This window comes from Morus notabilis, unplaced genomic scaffold (assembly GCF_000414095.1).
Source record: "Morus notabilis unplaced genomic scaffold, ASM41409v2 Scaffold550, whole genome shotgun sequence".
NCBI lineage: Eukaryota > Viridiplantae > Streptophyta > Magnoliopsida > Rosales > Moraceae > Morus > Morus notabilis.
Window position 1 is genome coordinate 243,142 of NW_010364233.1, and position 10,206 is coordinate 253,347.

General features: G+C 36.4%; 2 protein-coding genes across 8 annotated transcripts; one reads left to right on the forward strand and one right to left on the reverse strand.

Moving 5' to 3' along the window:
• Positions 1-451: 451 nt before the first annotated feature.
• LOC21399120 (AP-2 complex subunit sigma) lies at positions 452-2,739 on the forward strand. Its single transcript, XM_024170817.1, has 6 exons — positions 452-624; positions 721-819; positions 919-969; positions 1,559-1,732; positions 2,019-2,078; positions 2,439-2,739. Exons 1-6 carry the CDS (start codon positions 622-624, stop codon positions 2,478-2,480), a joined length of 429 nt encoding a protein of 142 aa, XP_024026585.1. The 5' UTR covers positions 452-621; the 3' UTR covers positions 2,481-2,739.
• A 390-nt stretch (positions 2,740-3,129) lies between these two features.
• LOC21399121 lies at positions 3,130-9,259 on the reverse strand. Of its 7 annotated transcripts, none has more exons than XM_024170805.1 (14): positions 8,999-9,259; positions 7,925-8,136; positions 7,466-7,659; positions 7,272-7,329; positions 6,535-6,638; positions 6,217-6,433; positions 5,869-6,133; positions 5,636-5,702; positions 5,486-5,546; positions 5,326-5,395; positions 5,157-5,235; positions 4,712-5,074; positions 4,425-4,637; positions 3,130-3,823 (listed from the first exon to the last, which is right to left on the reverse strand). In XM_024170805.1, the coding sequence occupies exons 2-14, from the start codon at positions 7,992-7,994 to the stop codon at positions 3,482-3,484; spliced, it is 2,103 nt and encodes a 700-aa protein (XP_024026573.1). In that variant the 5' UTR covers positions 7,995-8,136; positions 8,999-9,259; the 3' UTR covers positions 3,130-3,481. The 7 variants fall into 7 exon arrangements, with proteins under 7 accessions (XP_024026573.1, XP_024026572.1, XP_024026571.1 ...); XM_024170804.1 differs by having other exon boundaries at positions 7,925-8,391; XM_024170803.1 differs by lacking the exon at positions 8,999-9,259 and adding an exon at positions 8,316-8,923.
• Between the last annotated feature and the right edge of the window lie 947 nt (positions 9,260-10,206).

Here is a 10,206-nt window from a genome sequence, read left to right on the forward strand (position 1 = left end):
TCGGTAAAATAAACGAGACCAAAAAATATTTGTGGAATTAACCCTAATAGTTTGCTTCACTGTTACGTCAAGCGTCTAAATCTAAGCAATTATAAAAACGGTCTTAAAGCTAAAGGGACGAAACTTTTAAGTAGAAACTTCAACTTTATTTATTTATTATTATTATTATTATTTTGTGTGTGTATGTGGAAGGTAAAAGCTTCAACTTATAAAAAAAAAAAAAAAATCAACTTAATTAACGACAGCAAACTGTGAAATTATAAAATCATGTCGTTAACGAAAACTAAATGTCGTTTCAAGTTAATTTTAAAAAAATGTCGTAGTAAGCGACCACATACCGACGAATAGGTCGCGGAAATCGACGGTCATCTTTGACGGAACACAGGTCATCTGTTAGGTATCCACACGATAGTCTTGTTACACACACACACACAAAGGAAAAAAAAAAAAAAAGAAAAAAAAAAAAAAACAAAACGAAAAGCAAAAAACAAAAAAACGCTTGTCTTCCATCTCCACTGGGCTCCTTCAAAGAGCTTCAGACTTCAAACATCGTTCTCTGCAAATCACGTCTTAAATTTGAAGGAAATTCACTCGGATAATCGAATTTTATTCTTTATTAGAATGGTATTCCAATCTTTTCTATTTTCCCCCAAAAATTCGTTCCATTCTTGTTTAAATTTTAGAGCTTTTGACGATGTCTTTGACTATTGGATATGGCAGATCCGTTTCATACTCTTACAGAATCGGCAGGGCAAGACCCGTCTGGCAAAGTACTACGTTCCCCTCGAGGATTCCGAGAAACACAAGGTTGAATACGAGGTAAGATCTTCCGTATGTTTCTGTTTATAATTTCCCTTTTCTTTTACCTGAAAGAAACTGGTTCTTATTGGGTAATGATATCTGCGTTCGATTTTGTAGGTTCATCGCTTGGTCGTAAACAGAGATCCCAAATACACAAACTTCGTTGAGGTAAAATTTCCTCTTTTTCGATTTGATTTCTGCCCTAATCGTGGTGTCCATGTAGTTTTGAATAACTTATTTAATTTATGAATGGGATTGGAAATCAGATTGTTTAACTTCTCATTTGCGATTAGCTGGGAGTGCGCCTTTTTTTTGGCTGAAATTGAAATGAACTACTTGATCGTTAGATATATCACGTAATAGTTTTGTTAGGGTTTTGCGCCCGAAAAATGTTGAGGAGAATTTTTTAAATGTATAATTTTGAGTTTTGACTTGTGAAGAAAATAGACATTTTATTGTTATGGTTTTTCTTATGTACCTGCATTGTTGCTGCCTTGTGACTGTATATCAATGTTTCACTGTGGGTAATAATCTGAGCAAGATGATGTTTTGATTAATAATATATATCTTAAACTACGTTTTTATAAATATTATTCATGAATTTAATCTTATTTCAGACACATAATAACGAATTTCAGTCCTTTAAACTTCTTTTCCCGGTGTAGAAATTCGGAATTCATATCTGTTTATGGTTTCCTACACGTTTGTTCTTAGTATGATCATGTCTGACAACCTTGTTTTACGACACTTCTTGCAGTTCCGTACACACAAGATAATCTATAGGCGTTATGCTGGATTGTTCTTCTCTCTGTGTGTTGATATAACTGATAATGAATTGGCATATTTGGAGTGCATACATTTATTTGTGGAGATATTGGATCATTTCTTCAGCAATGTGTGTGAGCTAGATTTAGTATTCAACTTTCACAAGGTTAGTTGCTTACGATGAATGTTTTGTTCAATGAGGTTTGTTGGCAGTTATTTTTGCAAACGTATATTAAAATATGAAATTTCCTGGTATAGACAAGCTAGCTTCATTATTGGTCGCTATGTGTCACTGTCTAATCTTTGTGATGAAAATCTTTTATTTTGTTTATCAAACTATTCCAGAAATTCAATTATGTATACCTAACAAATCTGATTATGATGAAATTTCCCCGTTTTAAACTTGTATATATAGTTCCATTCATCTTACTAATCCTTGTTTTCTTGTGAAGGTTTACCTCATACTTGATGAGTTCATTCTTGCTGGAGAGCTTCAGGAAACAAGCAAGAAGGTATGTGCATATCTTTGGATATTTATTGGTGTATTGTTTCTGGACCATGGCAGACTCTTATGAAACTTTTCATAGTTTTTCTTCTACTGCTTTAACGGAGCAGCTATTTTCCCCCAACCTTCATCTGTGTGATCTCGTTTTATGTGGAAGGCAAACATCTATGCCTCTTTCTATATTTAGATGTGCTTATGAATGCTAGTTTTGCGATCACCGACTGTTTTTGCCTTCTTATGAGCTCCTAGCTAGCCTCGATGATCTATAGTGCCTTCTATTTAATGCTCTAAGAATATCTAGTTGCAGATATGTGATTACTGGGAATATAACCTCGAGATGTTGATCGTAACTCTTGTTATTTTGCAGGCTATTATAGAGAGAATGGGGGAACTGGAAAAACTAGAGTGACAAATTTCTCTGGCGAAGGCGTTTAGGTCTCCTGTTTTTGATGGCTTGAGATTCGTTTACCCAATTAATCGCATGATCCTCTCGTGTAACATTAGAAACGGAACTAAAAGTTCTTGTTTTTTTTTGGATCTCCAAATTCTGTTTGTGTCAATTCATGTGTTATACCATAGGCATATACATGAATAAGGGCGTCTGTTCAGGTGGTTGTGATTACTGCAAATTTTTGAAACGTGTGATTCTCTGTTTGTATTTTTCCAAATTTCTTGCATCTTCTTAATATTCAAACCTAGCTGTAGGATTTATATTAGACACGATTGTAGGGCTAAATGGTGGATCATGAATCCGCCAACCGACCAAAAAAAAAAGAACTAATAGAAACAAAACAAAAAGAATAAGTAGATCTTTATAATAGATATGCTTCATTTGTTTGGATCAGCAGTCCAGAATTGTCTCATATGTTAGATCAAACGTACATCTGATTTTTTGGAATTTGAAGTCTTCAACCTTATGGTGGAGGAAGAGTAAGTATGGAATTACTGCGAGGCTATACCTCCAACCACTTAAATCTATACTTTCTAGTACAGTAGTCCATCATCTTTGATAAATTATTGAGAACACAACAAGGAGGAAATTAAAAAGGAAAAAAAAAAAAATCAAAGAGCAACCGAAAATATTAAATATCAACACTCAGTGGGCCAGTAAGTACGACTATAAAAGAAAATTACTATCAGGTATTGGCACCGCCAAATAGAAAATTTAACCTTTCTATTGTCTTTACAAGTTACTTTTCCTAACCATATCCGCTGGGAGCTTCTCCTTTATAGTCCTACTCACAAACATCTGATTGGCCGCTCAACACATGACAATCAAGACCAATCAAACGAGAAACTATAGTATGTTCATTTCTTATTTACTCATCCCATATATAGTAGCCGAGTCCCAAGTATGGACAGAACCAAAAAAGAATAAAATAATTTGTTCCCCCACTTCCAATTTCCCCATCAAAGTCGCTCACTGCAGAGCAACTGCAATGGTAGAGCACTTGTACGGAACCCTCCTCCAGGTTCCTCATAGACAGGAGGCAAATGGTGGTCTTGTCTCATCACTTTGCTTGGGGGAAACGGTGACGGAGCAACAGACATAGGATGCTGCTGCTGCAGTTGAGCTGTTAGTCCGTTCTGCAAGCCTAGGAACTGAATTGTAGTTTTGGGAGCGTCTTCTGGCCTATACTGAGCACCCCAAAGTCGTTGCTGTGGTTGCTGTTGCTGTTGCTGATGTTTCGCTAAGGCTGTTTGACTTGCCTCATAGAATGGGCTACTATATGAAGGTATCTGCATGTGGACCTGAAGACCAAGCATTACCTCAGTTAAGATGAGAAAGCTTTGGGTTTGTTAATCTCAATTTAGTGAAACATTTGCCAACGCCCATCTCGACCTTATATTGAAACTATTCTATTTAACCATTTTTTTATGAATTGTTCTATAGGTTAATCTCACAAATAGTCCCTGAAGTTTAGCCTCAATCTCACTTTAGTCCCTGACTTTTCAAACATCACAGTTGATCCCTGAGGTTTTATTCTGTTTCAATTTCGGTCCTTAGAGTTAAATATTATATTTGACGGAATATGTAGAAATTATAGACTAAAATTAGAAACATATAAAGTTCAAAGACTAAATAATAAAAAACAAAACAAAAGTTAATTTACACATATAGACTCAAAATTAAGCTGTTTCTAATTTTAGACTCTAATTTACGCCTAGTTGATAGAATGACCAAAACTGAAACAAAATAAAACCTCATGGACTATTTGTGCGACGTTTAAAAAGTCAGAGATTAAAATGGAATTGAGTGTAAACCTCAGGGACCATTTATGGAATTAACCCTTGTTCTATTCAACCTTGGTTTTCATCAATTGATTGAGAGCATAAGGAAGGAGTCACATACCTGCTGTGCTGATGAACGATGATCACCGCAAGCAGAGGAGTTATAGTATGACTGTGGCAACGAGAAAGGCATGCCAAACTGGTGTTGCGCAAGTGAAGGAAGATAAGGATTTTGGAGCTGTGACATTGGCTCGCATCCGTTTCTAGCTCTACCAAAACTATCACTAGCCTCTATCCCACCACCTCGAGCCAACGATAAATATAAATCAAAATTCTGCCAGAAATGAGAGAATAATGAGAACGAATTGGAGAAGATAATAAATAGAAATTGTATTGTTATAAGCTCACCTGCTTCCGCCATGTGGACACCGCAGGTGAGACAGCAGACAAAGGGTGATCTTGATGGAGCTTCTGCTGAAGAACACCAGTCTTAGCTCCTTTTGGATTTTGTTTTGCTACAACACCATCTATGAAGCTAGCAGAAACATGTTCCTTTACACCATTTTCAACTCCAACGAAGTTGTTAATAGGCGGAAAAACTCCTTGCTTTAATCTTTCATGAGGTCTCACTTGACCTTGGGGCGGGGAAAATCTGTCTTTGTTCTCGGACATTCTTAAAGCTTGAATTAGACGACTAATGTAGACATGAGTTGCACACCTCCTAAAGAATCTTCTATCCGAGGTAACTTTAGAGATCTGTATTGTTATAAACTAAACATTCAGACAACTTATGCGGATGTTGAAAGAAATTAGCAGACTGAAAGCTTAAGAAGACATTCCAAATCCTCCTGACCTTTCCAAAAGAGTCACTTTGGACTGAGCTACTTCTAGAGGCAACATCAAGCCAAGCCGGCATTTTAGCAGCAGAGGGCCTGGCATAGCATAAGACATTAGCAGATGAGTGAAAATGAATACAAAACTAATTAAATGAGGTCTAGAATCAAAAGAACAGAAGAACTCACGGCAAACATCGATCATCCACTCGAGCACCCTTTGAAACTGTTGATGGCAATCCAGGCCACATTGCCAGACCTTTGATTAAAGAATCAAAGATCATTTTGCTGATAAAATACTGAAAATCAAATTACTAAGTACGAGTATCTGAGCAAGCAAGAAGCTGACCACTTTTCTTGCACTCCTCAACTGTATGCTGTGGTTCCATTTGACTGACGATAGGTGTAGCCTACAGGATAAGATGAATAAGATTTAGATATTATTCAATGCTCGAGAGAAGTTTTGCTTAGACTCGGCCGAATTGTGCTCAGTGCTTACCATCCCGAATGCAGTTTCTGGTTTCCTATCAAGAAATGAGGCCTCCTTTTGCTGGGCTTGCTTTAATCTGATTGAGTACCAGAAACACAATAAGGGCAAAGAAAAAACAAACGCAGATGTCCATCCCATAATAGAGGAAAAAGGAAGAAGCAGATTTTTTTCTTTTTTCTTTTTGTGAACAAGGCACAAGCTGAATTTGAGTTTCAGAATACATTTAAAGCACCGGCACCCACCCAGCATCCGATGGAATGCGGAACTTAACAGAACTGCATGTAGGCTTAACATCACCAGTTTCTTCGGTCTTGGCCGGCAAGGATGATGAAGCATTGAGATCCACTTGAGGTGCAGAATCTTTTGGTGGCAAATGAAGCTTCTTAGAGTGTGGCAAGTTAGGTCCATCTATAGTAATATTGGGTTCGTTCCAAGATTCAACTTTGACGATTTCAGCTAATCTCTCTACACTAGATGACCTTATGTTTTCCTCTGCAACGCCAAAATCTGATCCTTGTTTAGTTAACGGCTTACAAAAGCCTAGAAAGAAAAACGCATAAATTTATAAAGAAGAAATTGATGTAGAAAACCTTCAAGTGTTGGTTTATGACTGCCCTTTGACTGTTGAAGATCTGAGGGCTTAGCTTTTGAAGATTCATGGTTCTTCTTTGGCTTGTCATTTGCGTTGTTGTTGGTGTTAAAGAACATTCCAGCCAAAGCATACAGAGTGTCGGCTACTTCTTCCTCGTCCTTTGTGATCGGCACTGAAACAGTTTGTTTTGGGCACTTGTCTGCTCTTCTTTGTTTCTTCAAAAGAAATGCCAGACAAAGTAGATCAAATTGCCCACTTGAAAAAAACTTTAAAAAGAAAATGCTGAAATAAGAACAACTAGTAAATCTATAACTACCATGTTTGACTTTGATTTCTTTATAGCATCAAATTTTGAGCAATTGAGTTTCTTTGAATCTGGCAAAGGAGGAGATATAGAATTGGGACTACGCTTCTTCATCGCTGTATAAGAGCCAAGAGTTAAAAATAATACTAATATTCAATTTATCAGTTGATTCGACATACCCAATAAAAGCTTCTCTTTTATTTATTTATTTATAATTTTTTAAGTATCTTGCTTTGGAAAAGTGTGCGACAGAACAGAATGAAGTGAAACCCCAAACATGCACACACACTTTAGAATCAATTCACTACGAAAGTCATAGAATCAGCATATTAAATTAAATCAAAGGGGAAAAGAGATGCAAAGAATCATTCTGTCCAGGAAAAAAAAAAAAAGAACAGCAAAAGTTCAGTTTTGCTTCATTCCTAATCAAGAATTACTGCAAAGCGACAAGGAGGGGGAAAAAAAGAAGAAACAATAATCGAAAACTTCCTTATGAGCAAAAATAAAAGAATAAAAAAAATGAATACTTCTTAGAAAACCCATGATGAAAAAACAATATATCAAGGCTTCAAGCACCAAATGGCTAAACTATAAGATAATCTAAGAAGTGAAAAAAAAAAAAAAAAAAAAAAAAAACGGGGGGCTCCCAGGGGAGCTTCCAGTATTGAATATTTATAATTATGTTTATTATAAAAAAGGATAAAAGGAAAAATCTTCTATTTGTAATTTTTGTGGCTTAACGAACACACCTGAGCGTAGCCTTCGCGGAACAGAGGCATGACCAACGCGGTTGCAGTCATCAAGAAACTTCATGATTTAGAACCAAAAAAATAAAAAAATTAAAAATTAAAAATTAATAGAAAAACAAAAGAAGAAAGATGAACAGTATGATATTACTCGTTACTCCAGTGATCAAAATAGATGATTTCGGAAGCAAACAAACCTTTTGGGAAAGCTTAAATCTCTTGCTAGTAGTACCAACAGTACTGCGCAGCTCATCTTCTTCTTCTCTATCAGAACCCATTTCGCAGTCTTCGAAACTCGAGCTCGATCTCCCAACGACGGCGCTCAATTTCCTGAGCTTCTCTCTCCTCGATTTTTCGGACAGCTCAAAGTCCTCACCAATACCTTTCAGGCCTTCAAATCACAATCACAGAATATACATATATATATAAATATAGAGCAAAAACAAAACCCAAGAAAAAAGGGTGATGATAATAAGAGACGCGCATTATCAGCAACAATCTCTTATCAGTAAACCGAAGGAATGAAGGAATATACAGAAAAGGACAAGTACTATAATGGGTTTTTGTATTTTTCCTTGGGAGAGAGAGAAAATTCAAAGAAGAACAAAACAGAGGATTGCACAAGAAGAGAGAGGAGGATTGTAAAGTAAATTCACCAGAGTGGAGCTTGTGTCTTGAATGCTTAAAACGAGTAGCTCCACGCCTCACGTCTCGAGCTTTGTCCATTTTTGGGGGATAAATAAAAACTATAGTACGAACGTATGGCTTAGACGCTTCAGAAATTGAGCCTCAAAAGCGACTCCGAAAGTTGATTTCAGATCTTTTTTCTTTGCTTCGTTTTCTCCGATTTGAGCTTCTCCTTCTTCTTCTACTTTTTCAGTTACGGAACAGTGTAACGCAAAAGGTCGGGGAAAATAAAAATAACAATTTAAAAAATTAACAATAAGGATTTTTTTTTTATTATTGTTGTTATTATTTTCTGTCCCTTTTTGTAATGAGACCAGGTCACCAGAAATCCGAGTAAGAAAGTGGGCGAAAACAACGTACCAGTGAGAGATTGATGTGTGTGGTTTTATACCGAAAAGCTCGCCGGAAAAGAAATCCGAAAAAGGGGGGCGTTTGGCTTTTCCAAGAGGGGGGAAAAAAGAAAGAAAAGAAAATCAATTTAGAGTTCCAAAATATCTCTCCATTTTCTCTCTCTCTTCTGTCTGTATGAGAGTCTTAAAAAAGTAAAACTCGGAGAGATCTCGCCCGCGGGAATCACAATAACCGAGTATAGAGAGAGAGAGAGAGAGTGTGTATGTGTGTGTGTAAAAGAAAACTGAAAACAATAAGCTAGATGAGAGACTGTAAGAAGGGAAAAAAAAAAACGAAGAAAGCAGGAAAAGATTGCTCTCTTGTGTTGTAATAGTACAGAGAATCAGGTTCTTCATGAATAAAGCAAAACGGAGAGAGAGAGCCCAAAAAGAAGAAAGGGTACACAAAGAAAACTCACTCTCAACCCAACAAAATCATCATAAAGCTGAAACCAAAGAGAAGAAAAAAAAGATAAAGAGCTCCCAAATGAAATGCCCGTGAAAATATGGAGTAGATCGCCTTCCTCAAAATTAAATAGAAAATCAACACAACATTAATGAAAGCAGTTAATAGTCGAATCTCGTCAAACCAAAACAAAAAAATACCATTTATTTTGAGAAGAAAAAGGAAAAAGAAACCCATTTGAAACTTACCCAGTATATCATAAACTGCGAGTCCGTGATCATTGAATAATAGACGAGTGATCACCCGAGTTTAAAGCTGCTGATTTTACTTAAACCTTCAATTTTCCAAAAACAAAACAAAAAAATTCAACAATCTCTTTCATTCACTGTGAAGCTCTGAAGCTCATTTCCCTGTATGAAATCTCTCTCTCTCTCTCTCAAAGTTCATCAAACGGAAAGACGAAAGCTTTCGCACCGTGAAATCATGATTTAATGCATCAGAAAACGGCCATGTTCTCTCTCTCTCTCTATCTTTCTCTCTCTTCGAGTCACATTTATACAGAGCGCCCCAAATGCAATCCACACGTCATTGCACGATCAACGGTTTATAATCCGTGGCCCACACCAGCCGTTAGATCACTTTCTCATCACGAGAAGTAACTTCCTACGTGTCGTCCACGTCGGAGAAAGTTTCGTGCCATCGTGTCACTTCCGACTAGGATCAACGCTCCCGATTGGTCTCTAGCCCTGAACCGTCCGATAAGTTTAACCTCTGCGTAACTGAAATCTGATGTTTTGATCAACGGCTTGTAGTGGAAGCCCGTTGTGTTCGCCACGTGGCCCACTGGGCCACCTGTTTCTCCGTACGGGAAAGGATCTCTTCTTCTTCTTCTTCTTCTTCTCCTTTTTCTGCCAGAACTTGTTCTGCAAGAAATGAGATATGAAACTCAGCGAGGATTTTTTTTTCTTTCCCCTAGGGAACCCGGCGAAGGAATTGTTTGCAATGAGATTTTGACGATTCGATTCTCTGAGCTACAGCGAGAGAGAGAGAGAGAGAGAGAGAGACAGAGTCACGTTTGTTGCGTGACTCGTTATATCGTTTTTCAAGCAGTGCAAAATTACCAAATAGGCCTTGATTTTCTTCGTAAGATAAAAAGTGCTTTGCTAGTAGCCTAATACTTCTTAGAGCTTAAAATAAACTTCTCTAATAATCGTGATAATAGTATTTGATAAAAATTATAAAAAATAATTTTTAAAGAATTTTAAAAATTTATAGCTAAAATAACAAACAGTCCAAAAATAATTTTAACTTTTAAATTGTGCAGCAATCAGCATAATATAATTAATAATTATCAATAAAGTTATATTAAATAATTAATTATTGATTACTAATTATATTATATTTATTAATTAATAATTAATAAATAAATATACTTAATAACTAATAAATAGATAAT

What these genes read in the sequence shown, in the direction of transcription:
- LOC21399121 (XM_024170805.1), bottom strand. Translation starts at nt 7,994, where the DNA reads ATGGACAAAGCTCGAGACGTGAGGCGTGGAGCTACTCGTTTTAAGCAT. An exon ending in CAGAAACTGCATTCGGGATG is followed by an intron (nt 5,547 to 5,635) that starts GTAAGCACTGAG and finishes CTTATCCTGTAG; the next exon opens with GCTACACCTATCGTCAGTCA. An exon ending in TGTCCACATGGCGGAAGCAG is followed by an intron (nt 4,638 to 4,711) that starts GTGAGCTTATAA and finishes CATTTCTGGCAG; the next exon opens with AATTTTGATTTATATTTATC.
- LOC21399120 (XM_024170817.1), top strand. An exon ending in TAGTATTCAACTTTCACAAG is followed by an intron (nt 1,733 to 2,018) that starts GTTAGTTGCTTA and finishes TTTCTTGTGAAG; the next exon opens with GTTTACCTCATACTTGATGA. An exon ending in TTCAGGAAACAAGCAAGAAG is followed by an intron (nt 2,079 to 2,438) that starts GTATGTGCATAT and finishes GTTATTTTGCAG; the next exon opens with GCTATTATAGAGAGAATGGG.